This window comes from Atta colombica, unplaced genomic scaffold (assembly GCF_001594045.1).
Source record: "Atta colombica isolate Treedump-2 unplaced genomic scaffold, Acol1.0 scaffold295, whole genome shotgun sequence".
Classification (NCBI taxonomy): Eukaryota; Metazoa; Arthropoda; class Insecta; order Hymenoptera; family Formicidae; genus Atta; species Atta colombica.
In genome coordinates this window covers 480,018-494,553 of record NW_017259398.1, presented here as the reverse complement: position 1 = coordinate 494,553, position 14,536 = coordinate 480,018, and the positions used below count along the sequence as shown (strand labels likewise).

Here is a 14,536-nt window from a genome sequence, read left to right as displayed (position 1 = left end):
GACAGTATTCTGCGAGATCGGACAACATTTATAAAGGACTTTCATTTGATTATCAATATATCTTCTAATGATAAATAAATTTCACTTTCTAGAGATGTCTGACAATACTAAATAAAATATATTTGCTTTTGCGAGTTATTGGTAATATGAACTAATTCAAACATTTTTTCACCGTTAGTGTCTTCACGAATGCAAATCTCTCGGATTCTTTGAGACTTAAAAATTTCATATTTTTTGCGGTTATCATAAAAGTAGCGAGTTGTTTTTCTCAGGACTCTTTAGGCCAAACCCTTTGTACCTTTTACGGTTGGATCCATTACCGCGGAATCTTATAAACGTTTCTCGTCGACCACAGGCGGTATGTCACGATCAGTGCTTCGTAGCCATTCTGAAAACGAGTTTCCTGTGACGAGAATAATTCCTTATCACATCGAAAAAAAAGAATTTTTATTATCATCTTCCATTTTTTAAACTTTCCATGTAAATCTCAATATATAGATTAATTGTTTTTTAGAAAATAAAAATTAAATGACTGAACTTTCAAAAATCAAAAAGAGAAAAATTATTCTATATATATATAGTAGAGGAGAAGATGGTATTATGACTAGTGTAGATATTGTGATCTTCCTTAATATCTTCGCTATTATATAGCGAATCCTAATTACTTATGCAATTATTTGTTCAGTAGCTCGCCGTTATATCATAATGCTAATATACCAATACTCAATAATCAGCACTTATTATAAAGCATTTTTACTTTCAAGTATTTCGAAACATTTCTAAGGTACATTTCTAAGTATATTTTAGCATTTAATTATACCTACTTCCTCATTTTTCTTTAACTTGCGCATTATTATACAAATATATATAATATATTTGAATGTGTTGCTTGCTATTTAACATTTTATTTGACTATATATTTTGAATTATACAAATTTATTAATAGCATTTAGCACAGTTTGCTAAAATGTAGTTTTCTATGCAAATTGATTACTCATCACACCTCTTTTTTGGTTTTTATTAAAATAATTATTTAATAATTGATTGTAGCTTAATTGTTAATCTAGTTATATTAGTTTATTTATATTATGCGTATGTAGATTTTTAGTATTGAGCAACTTAAATGCGGCAGAAATTATGTTTACATATGTTTACATAATTGGAAGACTATAATATTTTACTTTTTATGTGAGTTTTGAAAAGCAATTTTTTTATATATATTTTTGTGAAAGGCCATATTACTACCTGTTTTTTTTTCAAGCCATTATATAATGTTGCTACATTTTTATGAATAGCGTTCTAAGTAAAAAATTTTTCATAACTTTAAGTCTAGAGTCGATTGAGCAACATTTTAACAAATATAATTGTTGAGTTTTAAATTTAAATATTGATTAATTATCCAAGTTATTGTACAAAATGTAAGTGGAGTATCACAATACCACCTTCTTCGTATAAGTATATAATTATAATTATAATTAACTTACAAATTATTTGATTAAGTATAAAAATAATGATGATAGTGAATAATGTGAAAGTCAAAGCCAATATTTTCCTCGTTCGATGAAATTGGAAACTAAACTTTTTTTAGAATTAAACTATCATTTTTGTTCTTCGAATTTTCCTTAAGAAAGATTTTCCTTATTATAAATTATAAGATGAAAATCGCAGGAAGGGTCTCGATCGAAACGACTTCGAAGTTCCGATCTCGACCCACATTTCTCATTCTTACAACGCTTCGCGAAAGTAGTCGAGCGACTCTCTTTCGAATTTCTCGTGTGAGATATTCCTTTATATGCAACATCTTTCCTCGCGATATTGCAGAATAGTATTATCCAAAACTCAAACAATTTCTCATAATTATTGACTGTTTTAGCTTTTTCGACAAAGTTCACAATGTTACTTAAAGCGTTTACTGTCTATACTGTCTGTATTGACAACAGCTGCCTATCGTTAACGTTAGTTTAATCACCTATTTGACACATATTAAGAATACACAATTGACTTTCACAATTGACATATTTATTCACTTTCAATACAGCTGTAGCTTATTTAAACTTGTTACGTATTCTGTGTGTTAACTATTAGTTAACGTTCAAGAAAATCTTTGAAACTGACTTGATAATTTTAGTCTCGGCATTTTTAGAGAAAGATCAATGTCTTCAGTTGACACTACTTGACTAAATGTATACGCATTATTACATAACTATGTGATTTATGAAGAAGACAAACAGATACAATATTTGTGATCTTTATTTCTTGGATCGTTGATTAAGGAAATTGTACCGTCGATCACTGTCACGGTCAATCAACCGTTTGCATTACGCTACAACTATTCGTACGCACATACATACAAGTGCATTCCCACGCCAGCCAAGCCCAATCAGGGCGAAATTACTTTCTAATTTTTTTTAGATTTTTTTCAAATTATCTTGCAGGTGTACAGCAGTATACTCATCGATTCGCTCAGAATCTTAGTAAAAGAAAGGCGGAAAAGACCTTGTTAGTCCCACTTTTGACTAAGAAAGTTACCAAGCTTCTTCTAGACGTTACGAACAATTAGATTGTAAAATCACCCAAGATATCAAGCATCGTTCCATTATCTCTTCTTTTTGTCGATCTCTGTAACTTTCTCAAGTTCTGGATCAACAGGTCTCGTAACCAAAATGGGAATAAAAGGTCACCGGTCCGGTCCGGCAGACCATGCATGGCATCTTCCTCACTGTCGACCTGTTTTGTAACTGCACTAACATCTTTTTTTTTCTTCTCGATGCACGTACAATATTTCAGCCACAAAAAAAAGAAAGTTTCTCGCATAAATTTTTCCAAGCCCAAATATGGATATTCATCTTTTTTAAATAGAAATCATCCGAGTATTCACAATAGATAATTAGAAATTACGAGATTCTTGACAGTACAGGCGAGATTGGCTAACTCTTTTTAATTTCACGATTTAACGAAAAAGCTGAAGTACATACATAACATTACAGCTTCTTTTTTAGCTTTTAAGGAAATATACCATATGAAAAGCACAGATGCTTTATTACTCAATACAATAATGTTGTGTAATCGCGTACTGAAGCGATTTTTTCTTTACAAACATACTATCATCATCTTCTTCTTCTTTTATCTTATCTTAGAAACATTGAGTATTTCCTTTTTTCCAGATTGCAATCATAGCTCTAAACTCTTGAAACAAAGCGTTTAAGTCATAATTGCGCTACAAACAGCATGAACGCTATAAAAGTAGTAATATTTTATCATTATTTGGTAAATATCTAGAAAAAGGGAACCGCCTCCAATGACTTTGACAAAAAAAGTTTAAGAAATAACGAAACACATTTCCGCACGACTTCTATGCGAAGCGATTCCCATCCCCTCCCCTCCCCCTTTTCTTCACTTGGAATCGCGTGGAAAGTTATAAAATATACTTCAAGCAGAAACTGTCTGTTTCATATAGTAGAAAGGAGACATAATTTTTCAACTTTTTTTATTAATAACATGTTAATAACAAAAATTATTAACAAAAAAAGTTTGAAAAATTCGAAATCGTTGAAGTTGGTTCCCTTTTTCTAGATATTCACCCATTTATTTTTTGTACAAATAAAATTTTAAATAAACTTATAATAAAGATATTTCGTAAACTTTTATCCTATACAAAATAATGCAAAATAAGTACATGTGTTCTAGTGAACTGTTACAGAACCTAAACATATCATGTTGAAATATTAAGAGGATTCGTATACATACAGATACAAACAGTGTATTATAATTAAAGAATATATGAAAATAAGAATTATTTGTTACTGCTCATTGTTCATGGGATGTGAAATTATTTCTCTAATAAACACGGCGTTAAATTGTTGAGAAAATTAGGTTGTTCCACCGCATAAGTATAAAATTAGAATGTGGAAAAATTGACATGTCTATATAAATTCTGAATTTCAATTCGTATTATTTTTTAGTAGTTGTAAATCTTTGATTATTTTATGATATTGATTATTATAATTATATTAATCAGATAAGAAATAAAAATTACCGCGATCTATAACATATTTTAATTTTCTTGCAGAAACAGATAGAAATAGAAATTAAGAAATATAATTATAATTAAGAAATAGAAATAGAAATTAAAACATTATTAAATGGTATAACGACTGAATGTTATTGGAATATGTTTACATATTATAAATCGTATACATATGTAGTAATACATATTATAAAATTCCATGTTGTACAATAATAATTGACATTTATCTTTAAATGTTAAATTATGCGTCGTCTACAATACACGGAATAAGAAGTAAGAGTAAGAAATCGACGAATCACAGTCGATTATTCTTCTCACATTCGACTGTAATTCATCAATTTCTTACTCTTACTTCTTACTCCATGTATTATAAAAAACGCATTACAGTTTATAGTTACGATTAGATTTTCTTCCGTTTTATGTAATATAATAAAATAAAATTTCCCGTTAAATTGAAAATAAAAGAATCGAAACAACAGATCGCTAACAGAACTGTCAAATCTTTATTTCTAGCTCTCTTCAAAAAAGTTTCATACCTGGGTATCAATCATGAAACTTTTTTCTAGGTTGAAAAGTGAAAAAATTTTTCCATTAACTTCAATGATTAAATTTTTCACTTTTCACTTTCCATCCGAAGAATAAAGTTTCATGATTGATACCCAAGTATGAAACTCTTTTGAAGAGAGCTAGAAATAAAGATTTGACAGTTCTGTTAGCGATCTGTTGTTTCAATTCTTTTGTCTTCAATTTGATGGGAAATTTTATTTTATTATATTACATTTTAACGTTAGTTAAAACATTTTGTATAATAGAGCGTCACGGATAGAGTATAAAGAGCCAAGAACCGTTCTCGTTTCCAGCGCGGCGGCCAAAGATCAATGATCGGAAGATGCAACGGATGGTTTTTTGCGAGGCGTATTGCCAGCTATGTCTTAAGCCGTGAATGACGTGAATAAAGCCTCCTACGCCTACACGGCGGTGCCCTCGGCAAGCGTGCAGTTCCGAACGCGGCGGTATCTTGTCCGTCCATTAAACTTGCATCTGTATCGGTCACGAAGTTCGCCGTCGCGTCGCCGATTGGCCGTTGTATCCTCCAGCGTCGCGAATCATAAGGAAGACCGCTGATGCATGTGCAAGCACGATAATTATTGGCCGTAATTATACACTATCGAACAATTTTCAATTTACGCGATGCATTACAATCGATGAAGCGCATCTCACCGAGTTACCGCCGAGAGAAGCAAATCTTACGCAGACGGCAGATATGCTGCGGGCTTGGATCAGTCGAGACCTCATGTATATAACAATCAATAGTGTTTATTTCAGATTTTTTTTCTCGATACTTTATTCGTAAAATAAGGATCATCTCGAGATTGTCCTGAGAATTTATAATTCAAAAAAAGCTTACTGAGAAATATATTACATGCTGTATTATATTACTATTGAAAAATTAAGAATTCTACCTTTCTCTTCTTTATTATTGTACTGTAATTACTTAAAAAAAAGCAGGATGTGCAAAATGCCATGAAAAATATTAGACGTATAATAATACGTACTTGGTCATTATTATCATTTAATGTACAGCATTGTCTGTACGGGATTGCGGTAGATAATCATGATAACACAGGTAACAAGCTAATACAAAATTAATTATGGCTATCGCAGTATGCACCCACGGCTTGGATTTTATCTGACAATGAGACATAGTTTTACAAACGGGCGGAATACAATGCTGATAGAAACCGTTATTGCAGTTACGCGAGTATCGTGAACCGATCTTGTGCATAACTCATCGGCATTGTGCGCGAGTCGCCGTGAGTTGCAGCTGCGGCGCACATCAATCGGAAATCTAAGCCTAAAGAATCGTCCGTTTAAACTTTTAAAATATTACGATAAGACTTCGATTCACATAGATGTGCAAAAGAAGGAAGAATTTAAAAAGGAGTTAAAAAGGAAGAAAGGGGCGAAGGAGGAGGAAGGGAGGAGAGAAAGAGAGAGAGAGAGAGAGAGAGAGAGAGAGAGAGAGAGAGAGAGAGAGAGAGAGAGAGAGAACCACCGATACCATCAATGAGCCTCTGTCGGCTTTCCTTGCGTGAGGTCACAAGAAGCTTGTGGCTGCTATTGTCAGTCTGATCACGAACTGACCACCTCTACTGCACTCGTGATCGCGAGAGAAGCTGCTTGCGCGCTTATCTCTTGCATGATCCCGACTGAATCCCTGCTACATTTTCCGCACGAATGTTTCGGGCGTTCTGTTGAATTTAATTCCCGATCAATGATGTGTTAATATATAAATTACTCCTGAACCTTCAGCAAAAACATAGTAACATCTAAGTTCTGAGACTCCATGAAACTTTCTGATGTTATAATTATTAATTAATTAATAAGAAATATGATGTCGAAAAATTAATTAGAAAGCATTTTGAGCGCTTGACATTTTTTGTCACATCTTTTTCGGCACTTAAATCTTAAATGATAAAATAATAAGTATCCGGAAGAGAAAATGCATATGAGTTGATTTTTAAAATTGGTTCTTATGGTTTAAGCGTATCACGCGAGTTAATTCGCATTCAATCGGGCGGAAAAATCTGATTAGTCACATCGATCAGAGACAAAGTACATATATATAGAACGATCGACTAGTTTTGCACGAAACAAGATCTCATTTCCAGCTGGCTACGTAGCGGCAGAAATATAAAGAGAAAGAGAGACGTAAAAAAAAAAGTATATAGAGAGAAGGAGACATGCATTGCCGGCAGCGCGCGAGCTGTACCTTTTTCCTCTCTTGTTCGTTCCGCGCGCATGAGAGACGCTCTCGAGCATCTCGATGGAGAGCGGTAACTTTCTAAAGATGACCAACGGTCGCCTACGGGAGACCTCGATTCTGGTCCCTCTGTAGATCGTTGCTCTTGGCCGAGTTCCACGGCGACCTCTTAATCACTGCGATCACCAATTTATCCATCGCGGGATTCTTATTCCCCGCGATTCGTGCACAATCGGGATACATCCGAGAATATTCCAGTGCGCTAACAAGGGACCGGAGTCATACTTTCTAGGCGTCTTAATGAATTCCATGGAGTTGCACTGATGATCGATCATGTCGTGCAATGGTATATCACTTCCTCGATCCAACTCAAGATCATTCGTTCATAATTCATTAATTGAATTGTTACCAGGAAACGTGGCGTAAATTATACTTTTTGTATCTTGCATCACATAGATATTGACAATACTCTGCGCATGCTGAGACTACGTAATCAGAAAGAATGCTAATTACGGGTATCAAACTACTCGTGCATCAAACGATGTTTAAATGTTTGAACTTATCTGTCAATGGGTACGGTCGCGATGCTGTAAACGCTTTGAAGCGTTTTTTAATTGGTCAGTTTGTAAAATTCTTTCTAATTGAGTCAATTAGTTTAATTATTCGCCCTTTAACATTATCTATTCGTTTAACTGCAAATATAATAAATTAAGGGTCACTTATTATTAACTCTCCTCAGGATTAAATTGTTACTAATTTATACTTTTCATTTTAATTTCCACTCAAAAAGCATTTGTAGCAAGATTTTGACCAATGTCTGCGGCATTTCGAACGAACAATCGCGTGGATTTGCCAGCTAAATAACTTTATTCAACGAATGTTCCATACGCGTGTAACGGATCGCATGGACTTTGTTACGGTATTTCCGGTGCAGTTTTATGTGTCAAATTCCGACTGTATATATGTGTGTGTATATATACACATATATATATATATATATATATATGTACACGTTGGGAAAAGTGCGATAAAGATCTGCATGAGCGACAAAGAACAATCCCTCGACACTCGAGGAATACATCATCAGAAATACAAATGCGAGTTTAAAGAACCGTAAGCAAGAAGAAGTCTGGGAATTTGTTCAAGATCCAACAATTATCATATGTTATACAAAATTAAATAATTAATTAATTTAATTGACAATATTTATCAAAATTTTAATATTGCAAACAAAAATGTAAAAAGAATTGAAATGTCGAATAAATCATAATATGCAATAATATATTTGTGTAGTTTAATGCATCAAATAAATTAGAATGATAAAATTTTTCATTTATCTCTCTCGGAATATTTCAACGTGTTTCGATTTTCTTTGCTGATATCACAAAAAAAAATTAACATTAATCGGAAAAATTCCGCAAAGCTTAAGAATTTCTATGAAACTTTACAAAGTCTCTAAAGTGAGACTACGTATTTGTGGGAGATCTTGTCGTTATGTACGCAATTTTCCACATGACCGTGAAAGTAGAGGCAGGAATCTCGGCATTTGCTGACTTGCGCGACAGGGTCGTCCATCAAACATTAAACGAAGTTTATCTTCTTCCGACGGTGATTTTTCCGAATGACATGACACAAATTCATCGTGATTTTCTCCACAATAGCGGAGAAAAAATTGCAGTCACATTTTGTATAAACAGGAAAAAAATCAAAAAGTCAACTATTATTTTTAATCAAAAAAGATCTATAATACTTATTTTAATGTATTCATTAGTATTATTTTATAATCATTATGTCATTTTTAATAATTTAATCATTAGAATAATTTAACCGTTATTGAAAATTTTTGTTTGTTTTCAGATGGTATCCAAATGGATTCTGATTCAAACAGTATCGTCCATTATCCAAATGTACAACGTATTTTTGTGGAAAAGGTAATTAGCACATTTATTATCTCCTATAGCGAACAATTATTTAATAATTATTAGTATTTGGTAATAATGAATTATCTATATAAGATTATCTTAGGATATAGATAAAATTATTAATAAATAATCATTTGCTTCAATAAATAATGGTTTTATTTTAATTAGGAAATTGAATGAAACATATTATATTGTCATTAATATCTCGCTTGTTTTCTTGATGTTATTTTTCTTGTTAAATTATTAAAATTGAGATCGGTTGTACAACTATTTGCATATATCACTAAACGATCTTCTTAAAGATCTATTCGTTACATATATTTCTTAAACCAGTAAATTATTCAAGACTTTGACCTGTTTGCATTACTAATACTGTTATATTTGTATGATGTATCAAAATAAAATCGAGTTAAATAAGAAACATAAAACAAAGAGATCAAGATAATATATGAATCGTGTTATAAAAGAATCTTCAATGATTTACTATTGCACTTTACTTACAGTGAGTACAAAAAGTACAACGAGTATTATATTACAAAAAGTATTCGTGCAGAGAAAATATTTTATTTAAAAAAATTAAATATTATCTAGCGAGAAATGAGTCATCGAATTAACATCGAATCAATATCGATACAATGATTTCAACATCAATTTGACGTCAATTCGACGTTTAATGATCATTTCTTGCTGAGTAATTAACAATTTATTCATAAAGAATAAAATAGACTATATATTTCTTAAAATTATATATACCAAAAAAATATATGTATTAATTATAGAAAATATCGTCTGAAAAATAAGCGAAAATTAAAAATTCCGTTGTTTGGATACTTAAAAAGTATTCGTACAGTCGAGAAATTTAGCTTCTAATGTCAGAAATACATGCGAAGCTCGTTTGTTTATGTTAGAACAGAATGTATTCATTGTATAAAATTGCTAATTAATATTTATTTTCTACTCTAAAAATAAGACTTTTTTTATAAAATATTTTTGCTCTCACTGTATTTATTACTATATTCAAAAACATCAAAACATGAAAAATCAGTAAATATTGATAATAGTATTCTAAATTTATTCGCATACTTTAGTTGATTTCTCCAATGCGACACAAAAAAACCAGTTACAGCTATCAATATGATAGAGAATTTTTAATAATAAGAGAAAAAAAGAAGAAAACGTAAAGTCACCTTTCATCTATAATATAAAAGTAACACGTCCCAGTTTTGCTCATACATATGTATAGATGTAGGCGCTAACTTTTGCGACAACATACGATATCTGATATAACGTGCCGAATAAATTAACATATGCATAGATCGCGGAAAGAAAAAAGAAATTCCCAATCGATGGTACTGTTAGTGATAAAAATATACACGGAAGATGCAATGCGAAAGAGAGAACGGGCCGCTTATTACCGCGCCGCTGGGTATCGCAATTCGCAACACGGGGCAGCTGTCTAGCTTGTACTTGCACTTGCGCTTACAGCAGTCTTACCTTCATTCGCCTTATGCCGAGGAATGACTTGCTAATAACACGAATCGTTATCTAACGAGAGGGAATCGGACGTTCCGCGTGGAACAATATATTCTCTCTTTCGCAGAGAACGAGCAGCCTACCGATAATGACAGATGAGCGCCGAAAATGAACGGGTAAACTGGTTCGTAAATTGTACTTCGCGTCCACAACGTTATCTGCATCCTGATTTCTCTGACACTGCGTTATTCATATATATTCCACGTGATTATTTCCCTGACATGCTTAATTCCATTATTCTAGAGATTCTAGAGAGAAATATAGAAAACATGAATAATTTACATATGTATATATCTAATTGGCTGCAAATAAATATAAAAAAAAATTTAATTGATTTAAATTTATCGATTCAGATCGATATACAGATTTGGTAACATGCAATAATTAATGTGGCTGTACCATTATAATTCTTTTTAGTATGAAGATGAAGAAGTGCTCGATATCGACACCCTCAACAATACGAAGAGAGCTGATCGGCAGGTTCTATTCTTTAATCGTGTGCCGAAAGTCGGTTCACAGACCTTTATGGAGCTATTAAGGAGGCTGTCAATAAGGAATGCATTTTCGTTCAACAGGGACCGCGTACAGCGGGTTGAGACCATACGTCTCGCGCCGATCGAGCAGGTACGACGACCTCCAACAAGAAAATCCAATCAATTACCATCAATTGCGTGATGTCAGCCGCTTGCATAGTAATTACCAGTTTAATTTACAATCCTGTCACCGCTGAGTCCTACAAGGTGATACAAAAATATGATGATATTACCGATCCAATGACTTCAACGCTAAAACGTTTTATCACTTCCTTTTTTTACTTGGAGTTCTCTCATCTTGATAAAATTATAAGGCTAAGAGAGAAAAAAAGAACGGGAAAAGATGTCACTAGATAAAGTATAAAAGAAGAGATGGAAAATGTAACAATAAGTATTAGGATAAAGAAAGACTATAAGAATCCATGCAATTTAAGGAGACGTTTGAAGTAAACATTTGACTCTTTTTAAAAAATCTTATTTCCTGCTACGGGATTTATTACAGGCTTACAATAACGAAAATAATAATGAATGATTAATCACTTTTTGCAATATCCTTCTCAAAATACTATATAGCCTGTAGTGCAGATTGTATATAATTTTCATTTAACTTTCTTTATGCTTTCAGTTACATCTCGCCAGAATGGTCAGCAGTTATTTGGAACCGTCTGTTTACGTGAAGCACGTCTGCTTTACTAACTTCACAGAGTGAGTACCACGAGATTATCCTTGGCAATTTAAATGATTGCTACTGCCATTGCTTTTCTACTTTCTTGCATCTTCTTCGTCAGATTCCATCTACCGGAGCCGATTTATATCAACATAGTACGCGATCCTGTGGAAAGGGTCATATCTTGGTATTATTATGTAAGAGCACCATGGTACTATGTGGAGAGGAAGCAGATCTTCCCGGATCTACCGTTGCCCGATCCCAATTGGCTCAAAAAGGACTTCGAGTCGTGCGTATTGAAGGGTGATCGAGAGTGCAGATATTTGCAGGGTGAGATCCACGAGGGCATCGGCGATCATCGTAGACAAACTCTCTTCTTTTGCGGACACAGTGAAAAGTGCACGTAAGAATGTTTGTTCGCAAAATATTAGGAAATTATTTTTTGTATAAATAAATTAAAATCCATCATATAAAAGTTTACAGTAACAAACTTTAAATAACATGATGATAATGTACAATTATATTTTTATAATTATTATGAAATGCACAAGTGACATTCTAACATACTTTTCTTCCAAAAGTCCTTTTAATACCATTGGTGCTTTGGAGCGAGCCAAGTTGGCGGTGGAAAAGCATTATGCGGTAGTTGGCGTTTTGGAAGATATAAATACAACTCTTACGGTACTAGAAAACTACATACCACGATTTTTCCAGGGAGCTACTGATGTTTACTATGGTAAGCCATTGATAAATTGCTCAACAAATCTTAAAATCTTTAGCTTGATCAAACATTAATTCATCAACATATCATATTTTTATATTTGCGTACTATCTTTTTATAAACATGATTAGTCAAATATACTGCAATGATAAAAAGAGAGAGTTCAAATCATCTTTTAAACATTATTTAAAAATATATATATATTGCAATTAATACAAAAATAATCTCAAATATTACGTTGCTACCATAAATTATTAAAATTATATTATTCTTACGTTATCTAAATAATTGTGTCTTTCAATTTTTTTAGATCAAACAAATTCCTTTATGAGGATCAATCGAAATTTCTTTAAACCGCCAGTCAGCGAGGAAGTGAAGAACTTGGTACGCAGCAACTTTACTCGTGAAGTCGAATTCTACCAATTCTGCAAGCAGCGACTTTATAGACAATACAGAGCTCTCAAATTGCGATCGAATGTTCCGTAGTCTGCAATCATAATGTGATCTCTAAAAAGAACATCTTTTCTATCTGTTATCACATGCGAAGGCAATTATTAAATTACGTAAAAGACATTGTACGTATAAAGAATAGAAAAACTTTAATGCAATTGCATTTATTAATGTTAATGATTCGATAAAGATCTACAAAAAATTATAATTGCTTTTGATTAATAATAATAATTTTAATAATAAAAATCTTCTAATTAAATAATGCAAAATTAAATAATGCAAAAAATTAATTTTCTATTGTACAAGAATATGAGAGTTAAATAATAATTTTTAGACTAATATATTATTGTAGATCAATATGATAGATATGTGCTCTATTTGTTCAGTCATTACAATATTATTGAGATTGAAATTTTAATAATGGCATATTTGCCAAAATCAGATGCTCGTGATGTTTTATTGAGGATTTGATTATAATAGCTATTTTACGAGTAAAAGACAAAAAAAAATAAATTTTTCTTTACAATAAATGCAATGTCGATTAATGTGATCTTAAGTGACATGATATACTTAAAAAAATCTAAGGAAACAAAATCTCATGACATCAAATTTTTAACTATAATGATTCGATGATATCAAAGAAAATTTTACGATAAAAAGAAAATAATTGATTCTTCGCGTGACTACTGTGATGATCTAGTTCCATGCTTTTAAGAAAATTTTGATAGATCTATTATAAAGAAACAAAAAATCTTATGATGTTGTCAAATTTTTTATATATAATATATTGTCGATCTCATGATATAAAAAAACAAAGAAAATAATTTGGAAGTTATGAGATGAAGTTTGATGCATTTAAACAAATTTTGATAGACTTATCTAATAACAGAATTTAATATAAATACATCTAAAATAATAATTAAAGAAAGAAAATATAGTTTCCATGCATTTAGCAAAATGTTTATAGAGTTCCAAGTTTCGGTAAAAAAATGATTTACCGTATGAAACTTGTTATAACACTAATAATAAATGTATCACGCAACCCAGAAATAGAGACACTCTGAGTAAATGCCGAATGATTACTTGCGACTCGGACGTCATGTGGCTATCTTTTTAATAGACGTCACCATACGAGTTACCTGCAAATTCTAGGCATTTTTTATCATTGTAGGGATATTTCTCGTTAATGAATAGTATTTGCAATGATTTTTCTCGTCAGTGACTTATGATGCAAAGACTGATAAAACCATGATATTTTTTATCGCGGAGTGTTTGCAATTATAGAGAAAAATGTACAGGGTAACGATTACTAGAATATATCGCTTTTGTAAGAGAAAAATACGTTTGTATCTCATTAACTTACGATTATTTGGAATAAAATGCTGCCATTTGAAAAGGAACAATCACCTTTACTCATCTTTTATTTAATTGTCTTATCGTTGAATTATTTGTTAACGTGTCTTTTCAATTTATTATGCTATTCAGTATTAAAATTCTGCATCCAATTACCAATTGATAATAATAAACAAAAAATCTGATCTTTTTAATATTATATTGGGGAATATTTAAATATTTAAGCAGAATATTAATACATGTTATTTCAATTTTTCATATTAAAAATCTACACGTAGTATTTATCGTTTAAACGAAGAGTATGTGCCAAGTTATATCCGGCGATACAACTAGAAGTCTATAGCGTTATTTTTATTTTGAGAATCTAAAGCAAGATTCATAAATATACACCAAACCATGACGTGTGCGTTTATGTACTTTCTTAAATTAACGAATGAGCTAATATAAATTTTATTTAGCACTTACAATTTAGGTACCTAATGTGAATTTAGTATTTAAAGTTAGACGAATTATAAATAAGACTTAAAAATAGATTTTCCTGATCGTAAAACAGAAAAAAATACGAA

General features: G+C 31.7%; 1 protein-coding gene across 1 annotated transcript in view; it reads left to right on the top strand.

The window, feature by feature from the left end:
• LOC108690110 (heparan sulfate 2-O-sulfotransferase pipe) overlaps nucleotides 1-12,711 on the top strand; it is a 28,174-nt gene extending 15,463 nt beyond the window's left edge. Inside the window, exons 4-9 of the mRNA XM_018197234.1 lie at nucleotides 8,649-8,722; nucleotides 10,664-10,870; nucleotides 11,405-11,484; nucleotides 11,568-11,849; nucleotides 12,028-12,182; nucleotides 12,478-12,711. Coding sequence (XP_018052723.1) covers nucleotides 8,649-8,722; nucleotides 10,664-10,870; nucleotides 11,405-11,484; nucleotides 11,568-11,849; nucleotides 12,028-12,182; nucleotides 12,478-12,653 — 974 coding nt within the window. The 3' untranslated portion in view covers nucleotides 12,654-12,711. The remainder of the gene's footprint in view (nucleotides 1-8,648; nucleotides 8,723-10,663; nucleotides 10,871-11,404; nucleotides 11,485-11,567; nucleotides 11,850-12,027; nucleotides 12,183-12,477) is intronic.
• Nucleotides 12,712-14,536: the final 1,825 nt, after the last annotated feature.